Genomic DNA, 21,939 nt, shown 5'->3' with positions numbered 1-21,939 from the left:
TTTTGCCTTTTTGCTTCAATAAAACCACTTATAGATATGCCATGCACCCCAATTTGGGTGAGGATTGTTGTATGACTATATGTTATAAGGTCATAACCCTAGAGACCTTTAAGACAGCCAGATATAAGTTCTAGAGCTCAAATATTAGAAAACACCAAAAATGTAGGCGGCCATTTTGAAAAATGGCCACAAATCTGGTCCAAACCATTTCCCAAGCTGGCAACAAGACTTTTTGGGTTCCTAGAGGTCTGGGCTTTCAGAAAAACATTGTTGCCAGCTTGTAACATGAGTGTACCCCTACTGTCACATTTCCTGGAAGTGCCTCCAGACTATTTGCTGAAATTCCTTTAGTTTGTCATCTCCCCGGTCCTCCACATGATAATACACCGCATTTCACGAATTCTCAGTCATTTTTACGACGAAAAACAAAACATTGACAAATGACGATATTGAAAGTGAAACCTGAACCACACGCCCTGAGGGTGATCTGCGATGCTGATTGGCTGAAAGCGTGCAATTATGTGAATTAGACATATCTGGCTTTTCCTCATTAACAAGCAGACTCTTATCTATATACAGTGCATTCAGAAAGTATTCAGACCCCTATACTTTTTTCACATTTTGTTATGTTGCAGCTTTATGCTGAAATCGTTAAAATTCATTTTTCCCTCATCAATCTACACTCAATACCCCATAATGACAAAGAGAAAACAGGATTTTAGAAAGTTTTGCAAATTTATTGAAAATAAAAAACTGAAATATCACATTGACATAAGTATTCATACCCTTTGCGATGACACTTGAAATTTAGCTCAGGTGCCTCCCATTTCTCTTGATCATCTTTGAGATGTTTCTACACCTTGATTGGAGTCCACCTGTGGTAAATTCAATTGATTGGACATGATTTGGAAAGGCACACACCTGTCTATATAAGGTCTCACAGCTGACGATGCTTATCAGAGCAAAAACCAAGCCATGAGGTCGAAGGAACTGCCTGCAGAGCTCAGAGACAGGATTGTGTCGAGGCACAGATCTGGGGAAGCCTACAAAAAAAATCTCTGCTGCATTGAAGGTTCCCAAGAGCACAGTGGCCTCCATAATTCTTAAATGGAAGAAGTTTGGAACAACCAGGACTCTTCCTAGAGCTGGCCGCCCGGCCAAACTGAGCAATCGGGGGAGAAGGGCCTTGGTAAGAGAGGTGACCAATAACCCGATGGTCATTCCAGGTGAGCTCCAGAGATCCTGTGTGGAGATGGGAGAAACGTCCAAAAAGACAACCATCACTGCAACAATCCACCGATCTGGGCTTTATGGCAGAGTGGCCAGACCGAAGCCTCTCCTCAGTAGGTATCAACACATCAAGGACAATGGACCATGATAATCAGCATCCCACAATAACCAGCCAATTGGGTGGGGTGTGCAGTTCTTATAAACTCTGCTCCTACTTGTTCCAGTAACCACCTCCTGTTGATGGGTGGAGCATGCTCCCCGAAACGATGAGGCCTGCGTTCCTTCATTTTCTTTTGTGTTGGGGTCATTTTTTTTAAGTATAAAGAATATAATTAGCTCTTTTAAGAGCCAACACATGGTATAAACCTTTCATTATTAGACGGGGGGGGGGGGGGGGGGTATTATTAGACGGGTAAGATTTGCACAATCTCTTTTTGCTTTTTACATTGCCACATCACACGAATTCCCTATCTTACAATTAATTGCACCACGTAATTAAATGTTTTTTTCCTGCTGTATCTAGTGAATAGACCGATTGTATTTTTTTTTTTTTTGTATACTGAATCGAGGCTCGTGAAAGAGCTGACATTTACTTCACAAACAAATCAACCAGACAAACAAAATATATAAAAAGAGGGAGCGGAAGACAAGAGAAAGGGAAGCACACAAACACTTGAGAGCACACAACATTTAAGAGCAGGGAGATGTGTGGGAGGGAGAGGGCTTGGGGGGAGGAGGCGTGGGAACGGGGGGGGAGGGGGGGTGGGAGAGGTATAAAACACAAGGACACCAAGGACTTCCAGGACAGAACTTGGTATTTCAAAAAAGTGGAATTGGGGTGAAATTAGCGGGGATAGAAAAGATCAAGGTTTTGGATGGGGGAAGATAAGAGATGGTGGTGAACAGCTGTTTTAAAGACCTGGAGGGTGGAGTGGGATTGAAGAGAGTGAGGGAGTTTGTTCCAGAGGTGGGAGAAAAGAGGCATGAAGGTGAGCAGAGAGTCTTGATTTTGGCAGTTTGACCATAAGAGGGTTGCAGGCAGATCTTGTGCGACCTGTAGGAATATTTGCTGGACAGAGCCCAGAGAGAGCTGGGGGGGCAAGGCCAGAGAGGAGTCAGTAGAAGACGGAAAAACCACCAACCTGCCTGCGGTGAGTGAGTGAGAGGCCTTTGGAGTTAGCTTCATCGTGGGAGATTCCAATGAACTTTCCTCACCCTCTTGTAAATAATAAACCCCCCTTACAAATGCTTTTCCAATCTGCTTGCGATATCTTTTCCTACATTTGGTTTGGCATAGTCCTCACTAGAGTAGCCAGGAAGTTCTTCCCCAATCAATTAGCTCCACATATTAGCCACTACGTACTGGGCAGTTCGCTCGGCTGCACCTGATTAAATAGGATAAGATTGGTACGTAGCGAGAGCACGATCCCCGGTTAGGTTGGCCACATCACCCCCAGGTTAACTGTGTCAGACGGAGGACCCTCGTAGATTTGGTTGTCCGATTGGCATTTGTGGTCGATTCGCAACCTGCCGGAATGTGGAGTTATCTCGACCGGTAGCCTCAGGTCAGGTAGTCGGGAGGAGCCTGAGAAGTCCCCTCGTGGTAAACCCCGAACTCCACGTCCTTAATTTAATACATGTAACAATACAAAGTATGGCAGGAAGTGAGGCTGTGACAATCTTGCAGTGCCTCTGCATTGGTGATCGAGCTACTCAAAAAGACAAACTTTTTCACTTTTATTAGAACAAAAAAAATCAAATAAATTCCAGTAAATGAGCTCACATCACAAACGAGCTGTAGGTTGTCTCACTCGCCGAAACATGTTGAACTGGCATTCCATGCAACTAGCCAACCGATGGCATGCTAATCAATATTGATAATAGGAACCATCTTAAAAGTCAAAGAACAGTCAAAGTGAAAGTTAGTGAAACACACAACACTAACATTTACTAAATCTTCCCTGCACAATCAGGTGATCAAATTTGGACAGACGGCCAACCCAGTTGGACAGACGGCCAACCCATCTTAAAAGTCAAAGAACAGTCAAAGTGAAAGTTAGTGAAACACACAACACTAACATTTACTAAATCTTTCCTGCACAATCAGGTGATCAAATTTGGACAGACGGCCAATCCAGTAGCCAAGACCACGCATCCGCAAATAGGTAGCGAGAAGTTGACGTGCCTCACGGTAGGATGCGGCAGATTTCTGCGGGGTTGCCCAAATAAGGGAGGGGTGAGAGGTGGTGAGAAAAGATACAATGGAAACGCAATGGCAATACTGAGATATAACAACAAACCTTGTTTATTTGTAGAAAAAAAAAATGCATTCGTTAATTTCAGGACATATTAAATAGGAAGATTAAAAAAAAAAAAAAATCAGAAAAGAAACGACATAATTAGATGTCGCGACATGGACTGATATACCTCCACCCACATTAAGTCTTTGCTTCTTCTAACTTTGACCTAAAACATAAAGACCATTTGACGTAAATATCTTATCTGTACATATGTATCATGGTACATGTGCTTAATTTAGTTCAAATCCCATAGCCAATGGTGTCACATTAACAGGAGTTTTAATGCGACCTCTGACCCTTGACCTTTCAGTGACGAATAATATATCATGGATAGACGCACTGACGGAGGTTTATACATACTTGCATAAAGTTTATTTTAAATTCCTACAGCTGTTCTCAAGTATCACATTTTTACCTGACATGATCTCAGACCTTTAGATTTCTGCATCAAAAGATTAATCAATCAATTCATCTTTGCATCATAATATATACTTAAACCAAGTTTGGTTCACAAGTTAGCACAGTAGCATTAATTTTTACCTCACAGGACCTCTGACCTTTTGACTCCATAATCAAACCAGTTTATCTTTATATCATTATACTTGATATACACTTGTCACTTGTACCAAGTTTGACTTAGATCCCCTCAGCCGTTCTCAAGTTATCACAGGAACGAAAACCTATCATGGCCGGTCGGACGGACGGATGGATAAACCGAAAACATAATGCCTCTGGCGACTTCGTCAGCAAAGGCATAAAAATGCAACAATCAATTACACCATTGGTAAACTAAATTTTGGTCCACTCTTGATACACGAGTGCACTCACTTCAAGCTTAACATATATACGAGTGTGAAATAAATGGATCTAGACAAGTGTGAATTTATACCTACATGTTGTTGAGGAAATAAAGTGCATAGCATGTAGATTTGTATGTTGATGTCTAAATCCGCTCCCCCTTGGAGCCCTTTTAAATGTTTTATTGCTCTGTACTCTGCCTTCTATGTTATTTTTGGGGAGAGGAAGGCCGTGGGCACAAGTTTTGGTGTGAAGGTGCAAAAAGATTAGTGGGGCAACTTAGCATAACAATTGTGCATTTTGGGAGGAAAGCACAAAATTTGGCACACTAGTAGACTATCCTATTATGAACAGATTTGGATATTGGGCCATCTCAAATTCAGCCCCTGATGGCTGTGGCAGCCATTTTCCAAAATGACACCTTCAGCTTGTTCCGGCGAATTGCATCATCAATTGGCTTGGTCCTTTCCACCAGGCATTCTCTGGTGAAAGCCTGGAACTGCTCTTGGCCAATCTTCTTCACATTCCTGACAGTCTCAACTGCAGCAGGACCTGCAATTTCCTTTGTGTCAAGGACAACCAGATCCATGCTCTCTTCCTCAAAGGGGTTGCCAAGCTCTTCTATGACGCTGACAAGGGCGCGGACATCCTTGGCGAAAGAGGTCTGCACACTTGGTGTCTGGTCGTGATGACGTGTGTCCTCTCGCCTCCCCCAGTGTTGATGGCCATCTTGGAACTCTTCTATGGCCCTGGCAACTTCTGTCCCGGCAATCATCCAACGCCGCAGGGCACTTGGGTTGTCAGTGAGGCAGACTGCTACACCATCTCCTTTGATGCAGGCGTTATTCTGTTAATGCGCCTGGTCGATTGGGATCGAAGAGAACACCTTCTTCGTCTTCTGTACAGTGAAGTTGCCAGCCCTGAATTCTCTGGCTACATCTGGGTGCTTCATTGGGAGTGCAACCATGTCCCTCAGGTGAACAGGGACCCACCTGGCATAGTGTGTGTGGTCTAAGGCATGGAACCATGGGACCAGTTCCGTCAGGGCATCAAGGTACATCGTGAATGAAGCCTGCCGCAGAGAACGCACGTAGACCAGTACCAACATCTCTAGTTCCAGCACAGTTGCCCAGTACTGAAAGTTGGGAATGTCTTCTCCTCTCTGGTGACACCAGTCTTCAAACTCAGGCAGGTCTTTTGCATCATCAGCATATGTCATACACGGTGTTGCAGGAGGTGCAGTGCCGCTGCAGTGATTTGATGAGCTCTTCTTGTGCGGGTGACGTGGGCAGCTCACAGGAAGGAGTCGGCCGTCCCTGGCGTTGCAATCTCAGCTTGCAAATCTGCAAAATCTGCAAATCTTGCAAAAATCAAATCTCTGACTCTGAGATGGCCCAATATCCAGATCTTTTCATAATATGATAGTCTACTAGTGTGCCAAATTTGGTGCTTTCCTCACAAAATGCACAATTGCTGCCGGACTAGATGTGCTTCGGACATGTTCACAGAACTTTAGCGAAGTTTAAGGCATGTGTGTGCCTTCATTGACGACTGAATCTCCAATCAGAGCGGGTGCGGATGAGGCGAGGCCATGTCTTGGAACGGGGTCTATTAAGGTAATGCACACGTTCTGAGGAGCACATCCAGTGGAGCAGCGATTTTGTGCTTCGTGGTCCCTTGACCCTGTGCCTTTCTGTGGACCAAGCATCGCCGGTCCAGCTGAGGCTGTTCCAGCTGTCAGATAGCTAGCTGGGTTGGAGAGGTGCAGAGCCCGACCTGCTGCCATGGAGAAGCTGCGGATTCCCACCTGTTCAGCCACGCATCGGTCATGAGGCCCACGTTTGGTTTGCAGGGTGTATTCCTGTCTTTTCTCCCTGGTCTTTCCCTTGTGGTATGCTAGGGGTCCAATAACATGAGGTAATTAAGAATCTTCTGGACGTATCATACCCAGGGCGAGTATTTTGGTTGTATATAGTACTGTAGAATAGACAAGTGGCTGCCCGCGAACCACCTTAGTTATTTAACCATCCATTAAAGGACAGATTTGGTTTGGGGCGATTAGTGGCTAAAGTCATCACCATATTTACCTCTGCCACTGGAGGTGGATCGAGGTTACGTTTTCACCCCTGTCTGTTTGTTTGTTTGTCTGTTTGTGAACATGATATCTCAAAAAGTTGTGGACAGATTCAAATGAAATTTGGCAGAGATGTAGCGTATGTGACAAGGACAAAATGATTATATTTTGGTGAAGATCCGGATCCGGCTACAATAATTTTTAAAGTGATTCTGCACCATTTAGTCAGGTTCACTGTGTTTTTTCGTTCAAAATCATGGTAGATAAGCAAACCTATACATTTTTGGAAACGTTATTACATGGAAAATCTGAAAATCAATGTTTACATTTGCCAATTCCGACCAATTCGATTCGACCAATTCGACCAATCGACCAATTCCATTCGACCAATTCGACCATTCGACCAATCGCTTCGATCGACCATTCGACCATTCGACCAATTCGATCGATTCGATTCGATTCGATCCATCGAATTCGATTCGATCGACCATTCGACCAATTCGATTTGCCAATCAATTTGACCGACCTTTGCTTGTGTGGAACGGACTGTGAAAACGATGCGGACTATATTGTCGGATACGACACACAGGACAGTGATGACGAACTCTAAATGGCATATTCTGTAATCGTGTATGTTTGATGCCATTGACTGCCTGTGTATATTTTGTCATTGACTGCCTGTGTAGATGTGAAGTTATACTGACTGCATGTGTATATATGATTTTGCTGACTGCCTGTGTATGTTTGGTGATATGAATTATTGACACATTTTGATGTTATTAACTGCCTGTACAAAATGATAACATGTATTTGATTATGCAACTTATCGCGAATATAAAGACAGTATTTTGCAATTCAAAACCTTTGATTCGTGTCTTACCATTCCCCATAGCACTAATTTGATACTTTCATTGGATTCCTTGTCCCTGAAAATATAGGTTTAGTATATTTTAAAAGTTTTTAGGGTAATTAGAGGCAGAAATAGAACAAAATATGTATTTTACAGTGGCCATTTTGAAAATCCAAAATGGCCGCCATACAGGTATCTCTCCAAATGTAAACATTGATTTTTAGTTTCCTTATGCTATAACCTTTCCAAAAATGCATAGGTTTGCTAATCTACCATGATTTTGAACGAAACATAATTTATTGACATAGTGAACCTGACTAATTGGGAGATAGGGCCGAAAACGATACATAGCAGGATATCTCAAAAGTTGTTAATGGATTTGGACGAAACTTGGTGGAGAGGTTGGGTGTGTGTCAAGGACAAATCGATTCGATTTTGGTGAAGATCTGAATATGGATTTGGATACGAGAATTATTTAATTTTTTCAGTGATTCTTCACCATTGAGAGATCGGATGAAAAGCGATTATATAACATGGTTTGTAAAAAAGTTACGGATGAGTTATGACAAAACTTGGTGGACGAGTTGGTTATGTGACGAGAACAATCCGATTAGATTTTGGTTCAGGTCCGAATCCAGATCCGGCCTATCAGTGGAACCAAAACATAAACTCTTCATTCCCACCTGGTGGGGGTATGCGCTCCACCGAGAGCCGTTCTAGTTACCTCAGCCACCAAATGTGGATGGAGGTTATGTTTTCACCCCTGTCTGTTTGTCCATTTGTTTGTTTGCGAACAAAATATCTCAAAAAGTTGTGGACGGATTCGGACGAAATTTGGCAGAGATGCAGCGTAGGTCACAAGGACGAAATTATTCGACTTTGGTGAAGATCCAGATCCAGATACGAGAATTTTAAAAGTGATTCTTCACCATTGGGAGATAGGGCCAAAAACTATACATACAGTCACGTGAAAAAGTAAGTGCACCCCACGTTTCACTAGACAAAGTAGGCTGGGATGAACCAGGTGTGGCTAGTGCAGGACCACGATGTTCTCAAGGTGACATCTCATTCTTGTCAAGAGATAGGCCATGATGGCTGAGCCCATCTTTCAGCAAGAGGTTATCCTCAAAGGAAGCCATCAGACATTGAAACAGGTCCTCTTGCCTTTCGTTTAAATGCATTCTAAAATCAGCCAAGCCTAAGAGGTGGGCACCGGTGGCCTAGAAACCATAATGTCTGCCATATTGAAGCAAGTGACGTTGATGTTTTAACCATAGAGTTTTGTGATATAACAGGGCAGTAATTCGCAATCTGTTAAATCATCATATCCAGTAAATTCACCTTTTGTTGAGCTATAAGTCCCGGGAAAGTACCAACACGTTCTGTGTTTCTGAATCCATGAAGAGGGTTAGACCTGGTTCTCTTCTCCCAGGTGAAGCCATCAACGAGGAAAAGGGCAGAGGGCAAAGTTTGGGTCGAGTGTCAAAGTGTAGGTGAGGTTCTGGCACCGAGGATGTTCTGGCGCCTAAGAAAAGTGTAGGATGATCAAATTATTTGACTCTCTCAAACTTCCCTGAGCACCTCTGCTTTGTTGTGCGATGTGAGGCTGCTATTGTTTCCACTTGTACCCTACCGTGGTATTGAGGCCTAATTTGAAGTCGATATCCGAGTGAATGTGCCACGTAAGCTCACCGATTTCCTTTGATGAGAGGCGTGAAAACGATCCCACGTTGCCACCACGCCAGTAGGATGTTTATCTTTATGTTTAGACAACAAACGAATCACGATACCACTGGAGATGAAACGGTGTGGAATATTTATTGCAGCATCGACTGAACAGCACAGAAGAGGCGCCAAAACCACCGGAACCCACACAGCCGGAACACCACCCACTGAGGGCCATGTCTATATATTGGTGTTGGTGTGGGGCCACAATTTGACACAATTGAGGGAATGAATGAACAGGAAAAGAGGATGGGGGATACACAGTCACCTGCATCTAAGAGGGTTAAGTTGGGTTTTTGCGGGTACAAATGATCACGGGTAGGGATGGGGGTTGACATTCAGATGGTGGTACACCACCTGCATGAAGCGTAGGAGTGGAGAGTAGGATTGAACTGTCCTAGGAATTCAGTTCCACAACTGGGAGAAAAGAGGAACAAAGGAGTGGAAGTGGAAAGAAAGTCTAAATTTTGGAAATTTAACCAAGAGGGAGAAACTGGATGAACTCCTCCACAGGAAAATCCATGGAAGTTGAAGGACACCTGTCAAAATTCTTTACAAGTGTCTGTCAAGTGGTGTTTTAGTAGTGTGATGTTAACGCTCTGGGTAGTGTAAAAAGGTGACAAGTTATTATACCGTAGCTGCTTGGAAGGAATGCGAGACAATGCGAAATTTCTGAGTACGTCGGATGTAGAATCATCTGGCAAGAACGAGTAGGTTCTAGAGTCTTGAGTGAGGGACTTTTGTTTGTTAGTGTTCTCCCTCTGAAAATATATAAATGTGAAGCAGAGTTGAAGGTGGAGAAGAAGAACAGCCAGTGCAGAGTTGCTTTGTGTGTGCAGGCCTGCTGTGCTGTGCATACCGCAATGTGTTTTACTTAAGTAAACTCATTTGGAGTTCACTTATCTGTCGGATTGGACATTGATCAGATGAGAACCTTTGGGTCCTTTGACAATGGTTATGCCATTAAGTGCAAGATAACAACCTTCTAGTCCTTTGACAATGCCATTAAATGCAAGGAGGTAAATCTACTGGCATATATATATATATATATTCTTCTTCATGAAGTTTGAGACTTCGGAAGGAGTACAAGATTGAATGATGATGTAATATGGCCTTGTAGGTGAAGACCTCTTGGCCATTCAGGTTGTAATTAAAAGTCATTACTTTGTTAAACGTTTGATTAGTGCTATTCTCAGGTTTTCAATGGCCTCAAGTACAGGCAACGTCCTGGGCATAACTCATAGAGCGACAGGGTTTTACTATTCATTAACCCCTGTTTACCATCCAAGAGACAAGTCCCTCTCTTCCAGGCATCATGACTGAATGTGTGAATCATTAATCTCTCTGTCTGTGTGAATCATGAATCATCGACAGTTGTTCCATGCCATTTAGGGTTCTGCGAGGCCTGGAGGTCTATTCAGAGAGGCTGCATTTCTATCTCTGCAGGATTGTCATTTATCAGGACTGTCATCAGAAACTCTTTATCTACGCCTACTATTGGTGTCATTTACCGATGGGAAAGACCTTGAGACAATAAACTATGAATCTACCATCTTATCGATGTCTCAATTTTCTTATCCATTTCCACTACTGGATCTGAGAGGGACTCTGATTCAAATTTTATCTGGATTCAAACGTTTATTAAAGGCAGAGTAATGTTTGTAGATTAATGATTTTGAAGGAATCTGTCTTTATAGTGTTCGTCGTCATCATCATCATCATCATCTATAATGGAGATGCGTATATGGCTATGTATATATTATACGAGCAGAAAACCCGGTTCCACCGGGCTGTTGTAAGGGAAATCGTGCCCAATATAGTGTGGAATATTTAGGGAGTTTGCTGGGAATGTTCTTTGACAGCATAATTAATAGCAGGGACCTGTGGAAATTATTTGTGACTTCAAGTCCTCAACCCCTTTCCACCCCTTTCTCAGCCCCAACTCCTCTACCTCAAGTCTTCAAGCCCCGTCCCCACCCCAAGTCCTCAAACCCCCTCTTCCAGCTCTTTGTCTCCCACCATTCCAACTCTGTCCTCTAATCCCTCTTTCTTATTTAAGTCGTCAACCCCCCCCCCCCCCTCTTCCCCAACTCAGGTCCCCAGCTCCCCCTTTCTTCTTCAAGTCTTAAATACCCCCCCCCCCTCTCCACCTCATCCCCCTGCTAGCCCCCATTCCCCCATTCCCCCTGCCCCCAGCTTCAACTCCTCTTCCCCTTCTCTAACCCCACGCCATCTCTCTGTCCTCCATTCCCCCTTTCCTGTTCAAGTCCTCAACCCCCCTCCCAACTCCAAGTGTGCATAATAGTCACGAACTGTTAAGATTGCTAAGGTTTCTCTGTGAAGACAATTGATGGGAGGTAATTATACGTTGACAGAATCCACTGAATAGTTTGTGGTTATATTATTTTTTACTTCCAGTAGGTGTGCGAGCTATAGAATCTGAGCCAATGCACCACCAGTATGTGCGAGGAGTATGCATATAACTCGAAAATGCGTGAATATTGATGTTTTTAGATACTGCCTGGTCCTAGGAGGTCTTAAATGAGGTATCATCCAGCATTATAAGTGCTGTGGTTACGATTTTTACCCCGTTCAGACACAATCGGGCAACTTGCATTTATATGTATACTGCGTGTTAAAGCGCGGCGTTACGCGCGCTGCTTGTGAGCAAGGAGGAAGCGGACAAGCGGTAACATATAAACGTCTTTATTGTAAGACTACACTGTAACACTGAACTCATCCGGGCTGGTCGCCCGGTGTATATCATGAGGCCACGCCTACCCCTCGGGCGTGGCCACCGCCCACTTGGTGCGTGGAATGATGTCACCACGCCAGTGGGCTTTTGTGTCCGCCACACGCGCCCCCCCAGAATTCCCGCGCACCTGGAGGGCCAGTTTGTGGGGCAGTCGAATGACCCGGCCGAAGCGCCCCCTGGCGATCGGCGGCGTCCGGGGTGCAGGGATACCAGGTGGGATGCCCCTGGCTGCCCCTGGGATGGGTGCAGGACCGGGGGGCGCCGTGGCGGCGGGGCTGGGCGGTGCCGGGGGTCTGCCCGCAGGAGGGCGGCCCCGACGTGGGGGTCGGGCCACTGGCGGTGGATGGTCCACATCGAGGTGGGCCGGCTTGAGGCGGTCTACCGAAACGCGGTCAGGAGTACCGCCGATGTCCAGGGTGAAGTGCTTCGCCCCGGTCTCCAGCACGCGGAAAGGCCCGTCGTACGGGGGCCGCAGTGGTGTCCGATGGGCATCGTGGCGGACGAAGACGTACTCCGCCGTGCGAAGCTCCGGGGCGACGTGCGTCGGTGGGTGCCCGTGGCATGCCGTTGGCACCGGGGCGAACCTCTGGGCGGTCTCTTGCAGAGCGGAGCGCTGCTGTGCCGCGGACCATGGTGCCGTGGAGTCGGGGAGGAACTCGCCCGGCACCCGCAGCGGTTGCCCGAAGACCAACTCCGCCGCGGATGCGCGCAGGTCCTCCTTGGGCGCCGTCCGGAGGCCCAGCAGGACCCAGGGGAGCCTGTCGACCCAGCCGCCGTCGCGGAGGGTGGCCCGGAGCGTGGCCTTCAATGAGCGGTGAAATCGCTCACACAGGCCGTTAGCCTGGGGGTGGTAGGCCGTGGTTCGGTGCAGCCGGGCCCCGAGCCCCTGCGCAACCGCCCCCCAGAGCTCCGAGGTGAACTGGGGGCCGCGGTCGGATGAGATGTCTGAGGGGGCGCCGAACCGGGCGACCCAGGTGGCGATGAAAGCCTGCGCGACATCGGCCGCCGTTGTCGACGCCAAGGGCACGGCCTCCGGCCACCGGGTGGTGCGGTCCACCATGGTGAGGACGTGGGTGAAACCCCGCGAGGGGGGCAGAGGTCCCACCAGGTCCACGTGGACGTGGTCAAACCGGCGTTCCGGCACCGTGAACAGGGTCACCAGTAAAGCGTGGCGTTACGCGCGCTGCTTGTGAGCAAGGAGGAAGCGGACAAGCGGTAACATATAAGCGTCTTTATTGTAAGACTACACTGTAACACTGAACTCATCCGGGCTGGTCGCCCGGTGTATATCATGAGGCCACGCCTACCCCTCGGGCGTGGCCACCGCCCACTTGGTGCGTGGAATGATGTCACCACGCCAGTGGGCTTTTGTGGTCCGCCACAGTGTATATATATATATATATGTATATATATATATATATATATATATATATATATCTATATATATATATATATATATATATATATATATTTATATATATATATAAAATTTATATACATATAATTTATATACACATATATATATATGTATGTATATACTTTTTTTCATGTATACAATAGAAATAGCGCCACCTTTGGTGGGAGCCGGTATTACAAATCATATTCCTTTATTTTCTTCATCGTACAATGGAACATTTTCAAAATTATGATATGGAGTATGATATGTTGTGATAAAGTAGCTTTCGGAAATGACAAAAACTATAAAGTGCATTTCCAAGAGTGTGCCATCGAATATCGCTCACAGCAGGTGGGCCGTGAATAGTATTCCCGCCGGGAGGGCAGGATAATTCTAGCTCGTCATACCATGGAGCTATGGCGTATGTGCGCCCTCTGTTGGTGTATGCTAAACTCTGTGGTGTCCCAGAAGAAAGTATCACTGTGGAAATATGACCACTTGAAATTGTCCACCGATGGTCCTTCGGGGCGGGAGTGTCAATGCCATTACCTATAAGGCTATAATGACATGTTTCTCACTTTAATCCATTTCCTGAAAATGTAAACAGTGGAAGGTGAAATAACAAAGAGATCTTTTGACTGACTGAAGAGCTTCTGTTCATCATATCAGTTAAGAAATGATCATTATTATTGCTATTGTTGAGTCCATCATAAGTATAAGTTTATTTTTCGTGATAAAAAGTCCAGATCAAATTAGAACCCCCTTTATAGTATAATTCCAAACATTCCTTCTGAGTTCTTATTACTTAACTGCTTAGTTTTGCTGCTCGCTTTGAGATATCAGTTTTGATTTGTCATTTCAACTTGTGATGCAACGCCAATAGTGCACGGAAAAGCCATCAAAAACGATTTTTGGGGGAATGTTTCCCCATTTTCTCAGGGGTCTATGGCTTAAAAGTCTTAAAAGGTCAAAAAGGGTTCAAAGGTCTGACAGGTCCAAGGGATCTCTCAGGGGTATAAAATATTATTGGGTAAAATGCCAGGGGCATAGAAAAGGCCCCTCTATATAAGGGTATGTGCCATGTGGTAAAGTATAGAAAAGAAGGGACATTCCATAGCTTGAAGAAAATGCCAAACAATACAAAATAAGGGGCATTCAAAAAAATCTCGTGTGCACGCTTGACTACCCTTGTGTTCTTAGGAGGAACCAAGTAATGCTCTATAAAAGTTTATATAAAGGAGCGCCAATTTGATTCATACAGCTCCATGAAGAAGTAAATGTATTTTATTTGCCAGATGTAGAGTACCCCTTTATGGGTAGATCTGTGGAAGGGAGAGCTGGGGGAGGAGGGGTACACAGTATAAAGCAAATTAACACATCCAGGAATTTCAGGAAAGAAGTTGGGGATTGAAAGAGGTGGATTTGGGATGTTTTAATGGGGGTAGAAAAGATCAAGGTTTTGGATGGGGGAAGATAAAAGATGGTGGTGAACAGCTGTTTTAAAGACCTGGAGGGAGGAGTGGGATTGAAGAGAGTGTGGGAGATTGTTCCAGAGGCGGGAGGAAAGAGGAATGAAGGAGTGAAGGTGAGCAGAGAGTCTTGATTTTGGCAGTTTCACCAGAAGAGGGTTGCTGGCAGATCTTGTGCGACCTGCAGGAATATTTGGGGGACGGAGCACAGACAGAGCTGGGGGAGCAAGGCCGGAGAGGAGTCGGTAGAAGACAGACAGACCACTAACCTGTCTGCAGTGAGAGAGTGAAAGGCCCTCGGAGTTAGCTTCATCGCAGGAGATTCCAATGATTCTCAATGCTTTGGTTTCAACAGCGTGAAGCCGAGCTAGGTGTGAGGCAGGAGCACCAGCCCAGAGGGGAGAGCAGTATTCCATTGAACTGTGGATGAAAGCTTTGTATGTGGTGAGGAGCTCAGAAGTACCCAGAAAGGACTTTGCATAATGGAGGATTCCCAGATGGCGTCTGGCTTTGAAGGCCAGCTTGGAAAGGTGGTTTTCCCAGGAAAGATCATGGCAGATAGTGAGACCCAAAGTCTGATGCTTTATCCATTAGGCCATTGAGCCAGCATGATATAATTTTAAAATAAAATATTTTAAAGGGGTATAAAGTGTGTGTGTGTGTGTGTGTGTATATATATATATACAGACTTGGCATTTAATATGGAATATTTTTTTTGTGGGGGTGAACTTACTTTTCAAGATGACTTAGAACCAAAAGTTCATTGGAATTATGTTGAAATTATTCTAGATTTTGTTAATGTGACCTTTAAAAGAAACAAAAACCACATTTGACATTTCGAAGCAAATAAATTGATCCTTGAAAGTGATGTAAACTGATATCGAACTCAATTCATGGACAGTAATGTGTTAAACTTCTGTATGTTTTCCAGAAGTATCTCTTTATTTTGCACATTAGCCAAAAAAAATTTCAACAAAAACAAAAGCTAAATTATGACTGGGATTACGGACAGTAAAATTACAGTTCAGTACTTCGTGTAACCCCCACGAGATTTCAGGAGAGCACGTACACGTCGAGGCATGCTGTTCACGAGATTTGCCAAGGTTTGGACAGGAATCGCTTGCCATGCAGTGAAAATAGCCTGCTGCAATTCACGCACAGAGGTAGGCTACTGGTCCAAGTTGTCGATTTGACGCGTTAATTCTGCCCACAAGTTCTCTATCGGATTCATATCCGGGGACATGGCAGGCCACTCCATATGCTCTACACCACGGTCAGCAAGAAAGTGTTGGATCATGCGAGCACGATGAGGCCGTGCATTGTCATCTTGGAAGACAAAGTTTCCTCGAAAGGCTGCACGAGCAAATGGAAGCAATGTTTCTTCCAGAATGACCCTGTACTTGAACTGGTTCAGGTTTCCATTCAGAACAACCAGGTCAGTTTTGCCCCCTGCATGAAAAGCAGCCCAAACGGTCACCCCACCACCTGCAGCTTGGACTCTTGGAACTATACAATCTTCATTGTGGGCTTCATGCACTTGTCTGCGCACTCGGACGCGGCCATCTTGACGATAGACCAGAAATCTAGACTCGTCACTGAAGGTCATGTGATTCCAGTGTCCTGGCTGCCATTGACGGTGCTCTCTGGCCCACTGCAATCGGCGCTGGCTGTGTTGTCTGGTCAGGCGTGGCTTTCTCAGGGGACGCCTGGCACGATAGCCTGCTTGAACCAGTCGTTGGTTGACTAGCCTTCTGGATACAGGCACATTTGTCAGTTGCTGCCACTCAGCCCTAAGCCGATTAGCTGACTTGGTACAGGCATTGCAGACTAACCGGTGCAGCTGGCGATCATCTCTCCTTGTGGTTCTGCGTGGACGTCCTGGCCTCGGTATTGGAGTAGGGACACCCCTCTGAGCATTTCGTTTCAGGATCTTTGGCACCTGACCTTGAGTGATGCCATACTGCCGAACAATTACACGCTGTTTCATGCCAGAATTTCGTAAAGCCATCACTCCATGACAAACAGCATTGTCAAGTTGACGGACCATCTCCAGAGGAAGCGACAATAACTTTTGTAGACGTGCAGCAGTTGTTTTCCACTAATACAGAACACAACAACCCTTATATACCCGATTGTGAGGCCAATCGTCAAATGTACCTGTCCTTACATTTTGTCACGCCACCTGTGATATAATCCTGTTACTGACGTCTTGCTGCGAAAGACAATCAGTGACATGGTTCTTTCAACAAAGACATCACCGAAGGGTAAAAGAAACTCACCAGATTGATATACTGAGTTCAGAAAGTAAACCCAAGTCAAGAAAAAAAGAATTCCATATTAAATGCCAAGTCTGTATTATATACCAGCAGAAGCCGAGAAACGAATTTTCGGTCCTCATGTTAAAGTTGCATACAGAGAAACCGTCCCAAAAAAAGGAAGGGGTGCTTTGCACCAAATCCCTTGATTTTCATGCAATAAGAAATTTGATGTGGTACAATACTCATAATGAGCTGAAATTCAGGTTTAAGATTAATTACGTTTTAAATACGAACAAAATGCATTTGCTTATTGTACAAGATGTTCATTTGTTCATTATTCAAGACGATATAAAAGACTTGAAAAAGTAATGGGAAAATATTCCACCCAGATGGGAGAACCCACAGCTTGGGAGTCTGATGCCTTATCCATTAGGCCATTGGGTCAGCACAATACATTTGTGTAATAATATTTTGAAGCGTTATAAAGTATGTATATTGTTGCGTTTCTGAGAAATGTACATATATGATTAATAAAGGTTAAAGGTTTTGCCCCCATAGTTAGTCCACATGCAACATGTAAGTCACCTTAGAACGTTAGTTATTTCTTAGTATATGCGAGGTAAGGCCATTTCCAATAGTGATACCTGCGTTGTGTAAAAGAAATAAATAAGAGTAGGCCCCGTTCATTCTGCAGCCCTCCCTCCAATCGACTCCATTGCGCACCATCCAGTCTGCACCCATGCCCCATTGCACCCATCCAGTCTGCACCCCATTGCCCCTCGCATTAGGATGCTCAAACCAGCCCAAATGCCATGAGGTAAGGCCTGGAAAAGGGGCGGAGCGCAAGGGTGGGGGTGTGGCCACGTCAAGCCGACATCAAGGGCGGAGCCGGTAAGACCCCAACAACCAACCAGGGCTCGAGTGGGCATGGCAAAGGGGCGTGGTGAGAACGTGGCTGGGAGATTCGAGAGGGTTCGCTAAGCGGCGCTATATAACCGCGAGCACAAAGCCCTTCCAGAGGACTCGCAAGTGGAGAGCGTGATAAAATGACTGTGCGGAAAGGAGGACTGAGCGAGCTGGTATTAAGAGGACTTATGCGGTTTATGAGCACTTGAGGATTTCGCACATTACCAAGGACTGGAGAGTATAAGCGCTTTGTGAAAGGATTGTCACGTTTGGCATTGATTGCAAGAATTCGTTGGGGGTTTGGCTTTGGGCTTGCTGAGACCGCCAGTATAACCGCCCAGCCGGTTCGTTTATTACGTATGCGGCTAAGCCATGCAATAACCGCCCAGCCTAGCTCACCTTTCCCATATAATTGTCCGATCCGCACCAACGACACGCGGAGAGCTTGCCTGCCGTCTACCATCTCCTTCGTGGTACGAGTCGGGGACCGGAGCGAGCTGTGGACATCATCCCTGGACCTTCAACCCTGACCATCTACATCCCCGTGTGAGTGTGTGTGTGTGCGGGCCCGTTTGTCTGGATATGTATAAGACTGTTATTAAGGCTGCCCTGTGTATTCTGTGCTTCTCCTTCTTCCTGTGTAAATAATTAATAAACCAATCTGTTCTTCCTGTTTCCTCTTAATTCGACCGTTTTAGTGATTTCTCAATTGGGTAAGTGTGGCATGATCACAACCGCTCAAATCGGGTTTAGTACCTATTAACGGCCCGAATCGCGACTCGCTATCACTCGGCGTATCCACTAGAACCGTGGTTCGGGTGGGGTTATTTCCTTGCTTCCCGGGAGGCGCTGGTAATTAGGTAATAGGACTAATTCGATCTACCACCCTATTCAGCGCTGACCGGAAGGAACGTCATAGCCCCGGATCGCGTCGGCTAGATAGTCCTCATGTTAAAGTTGCATACAGAGAAACCATCCCAAAAAAAGGAAGGGGTGCTTTGCACCAAAACCCTTGATTTCCATGCAATAAGAAATTTGATGTGGTACAATACTCATTAAAAAAAAAAAACCACCTTTAGAGGCCATTTTTCCCCGCAAAGTGGGGGTTGGCCTTTTTCGGGAACCGTGGTTGTTGTTGTTTTTCGGTCCCCTTTTTGAAGCAATGTTTTACGGCCGGATGCCCTTCCTGACGCCAACCCTTTTTGCCGCCTTTAACGACAAACAGGGAATTACCAGTGAACTGGTACTCAATTAGCCGACCTCGGAAAGATGACAGGCTGAGTCAACCCCCCTGGTGTTAATTCAGCGATTGACCGGGATTCGAACCCAGGATCCTAGGATCCTAAGCCGGCACCCTAGCCGCTAGCCCAACACCAGGGACTCATAATGAGCTGAAATTCAGGTTTAAGAATAATTACATTTTAAATACGAACAAAATGCATTTGCTTATTGTACAAGATGTTCATTTGTTCATTATTCAAGACGATATAAAAGACTTGAAAAAGTAATGGGAAAATATTCCACCCAGATGGGACAACACACAGCTTGGGAGTCTGATGCCTTATCCATTAGGCCATTGGGTCAGCACATTACATTTGTGTAATAATATTTTGAAGAGTTATAAAGTATGTATATTGTTGCGGATCTCCTCGTCAGCCTTCCCCTTTACTAAGATGGGGGTTAATCCCCTTGTCTTTTACTGACCGACGGGATCCGGGGGCTATGACGTCCTTCCCGGGCAGCGTTAGGTAGGGTTTTTAGGACTAGGGATTCGCTATTACCTAAGTACTAACGCTGGCCGGAAACGAGGAAATAACTCCCGCCCGAATCACGGATGTTGATGTAATATGCCGAGCGGATAGCGATCCGCGATCCGAGCTGTTGACCAAAAACTAAACCCGATTCTAAGCGGTTGTAATCGTGCCGCGTTTACCCAATGGAGGAAATGACTAAAACGGTCGGACCAAGAGGAAAAGGAATAACACAAGAATTTATTAACAATTATTGGTACACTAAGAAGAAGAGGAAGAAAAGTAATGTACAGTGAAGAGGAAGAAGCAGATACACAGGGCAGCCTTATACAGTCTTATACTTATTCCCTGAACACAGGCCCGTTCGCACTCAGACTCACTCTCAGACTCACTCACACGGGGATGTAGATGGTCGGGTTGAGGGTCCAAAGATGGCGTCCACAGCTCAACCGGTCCCCGACTCGTACCGTGCAGGCGATGGAAGACGGCAGGCAGCTCTCCGCGTGGCGTAGGCGCGAGGCGGACAATTATATATCGGGGGATCGATAAGCGGTTAGTGGTTATGTTGGCTCATGGCCGCGTATGTGATAGGAATGCTGGCGCTTGATATTCGCTCACCGCAAGCCCAAGCCAAATTCCCAACCAGCGATCTCCAACAAGCCCTTCTTTACCGGGCGCCTTTCTCCCCGAGTCCTCACAATGCGCTCTCTCCAACAAAGTCCTTTAGCACGCTCGCTCCCTTCGAGTCCTGCCGCAATGAACCTTCCCCAACGAGTCCTTTAGCGTCAGACCTTTCAACACAGTCCTTCAAACCTCTGCTCATACTCGAGTCCTCAACCCGTTTCTCCTAACTGAGGTGGGGGCCTCACGCAAAGGGTTTTATTGCCATGCCCAGCGAACCCTCTGGAATCTCTAGCCACACCCTGTCAGGCGATCTCGCCCGAGCCCTGGTTGGTTGAGGTCTTACCGCCTCTGTCCTTGATGGCTGCCTGACGTGGCCACACCCCCACCCTTGCGCTCTGCCCCCTTTTCGGGCCTTAACTCGTGGCATTTGGGCTGGTTCAAGCGAAAGCCCAAGGGCAGGGAACGCTACCGGCCCAAAGCGTAACAAACCGCGAGGGGCAATGGGGTGCAAACAGGATGGTGTGCAATGGAGTCGGTTGGAGGGAGGCTGCAAAATGAACGGGGCCGACTCTTATTTGTTTTACACAACGCAGATGCAACTATTGGAAATGGCCTTATCTCACATATACTAAGAAATAACTAACGTTCTAAGGTGACCTACGTGTTGCATGTGGCCTAACTATGGGGTGCAACCTTTAACCTTTAATGATGTTACCTGTGTGGGTTCTCAAAACCACAGAAGCTTGTTTCTCACAGTCTGAGAGTCCTTTAGGTGCTTTTTTGCAAACTCCAAGCGGGCTTTCATGTGTCTTTCACTGAGGAGAGGCTTCCGTCTGGCCACTCTACCATAAAGCCCAGATCGGTGGGGTGTTGCAGTGATGGTTGTCCTTCTGGAAGTTTCTCCCATCTCCACACAGGATCTCTGGAGCTCAGCCAGAGTGACCATCGGGTTCCTGGTCACCTCTCTTACCAAGGCCCTTCTCCCCCGATTGCTCAGTTTGGCCGGGCGGCCAGCTCTAGGAAGAGTCCTGGTTGTTCCAAACTTCTTCCATTTAAGAATTATGGAGGCCGCTGTGCTCTTGGGAACGTTCAATGCAGCAGGAATTTTTTTGTAGGCTTCCCCAGATCTGTGCCTCGACACAATCCTGTCTCTGAGCTCTGCAGGCAGTTCCTTCGACCTCATGGCGTGGTTTTTGCTCTGATATGCATTGTCAGCTGTGAGACCTTTTATAGACAGGTGTGTGCCTTTCTAAATCATGTCCAATCAATTGAATTTACCACAGGTGGACTCCAATCAAGGTGTAGAAACATCTCAAAGATGATCAAGAGAAATGGGAGGCACCTGAGCTAAATTTCAAGTGTCATAGCAAAGGGTATGAATACTTATGTCAACGTGATATTTCAGTTTTTTATTTTTAATAAATTTGGAAAACTTTCTAAAATCCTGTTTTCTCTTTGTCATTATGGGGTATTGAGTGTAGATTGATGAGGGAAAAAATGAATTTAAACGATTTCAGCATAAGGTTGCAACAGTACAAAATGTGAAAAAAGTGAAGGGGTCTGAATACTTTCTGAATGCAGTGTATATTCGAAGTTTCAGCTAGTTTCAATGTATAGTCCTTGAGATATGAGTGCCAACACAATTTGGGCGGATGGACGGACAGACACCAACGTGATTTTGAGGGTTTTCTGTTCAAGAATGCATAAACGGACGTTGCTGAAATTTGGAGCATTATTACCTCAATGTACACTACCGGTCCAAAGTTTTAGAACACCTCAATTTTTCCGGTTTTTATTGAAATT

At 45.7% G+C, this 21,939-nt stretch overlaps 1 protein-coding gene across 1 annotated transcript in view; it reads right to left on the bottom strand.

The window, feature by feature from the left end:
* Positions 1-2,954: 2,954 nt before the first annotated feature.
* LOC137431483 (adenosine deaminase domain-containing protein 1-like) overlaps positions 2,955-21,939 on the bottom strand; it is a 152,327-nt gene continuing 133,342 nt past the window's right edge. Inside the window, exon 10 of the mRNA XM_068122843.2 lies at positions 2,955-3,439. Coding sequence (XP_067978944.2) covers positions 3,305-3,439 — 135 coding nt within the window. The 3' untranslated portion in view covers positions 2,955-3,304. The remainder of the gene's footprint in view (positions 3,440-21,939) is intronic.

This window comes from Myxine glutinosa, chromosome 7, assembly GCF_964187855.1.
Source record: "Myxine glutinosa chromosome 7, kmMyxGlut1.1, whole genome shotgun sequence".
In the NCBI taxonomy this organism is placed as follows: domain Eukaryota; kingdom Metazoa; phylum Chordata; class Myxini; order Myxiniformes; family Myxinidae; genus Myxine; species Myxine glutinosa.
The sequence above is the reverse complement of the archived record's forward strand: the minus strand, read 5'-3'. Positions and strand labels throughout refer to the sequence as shown.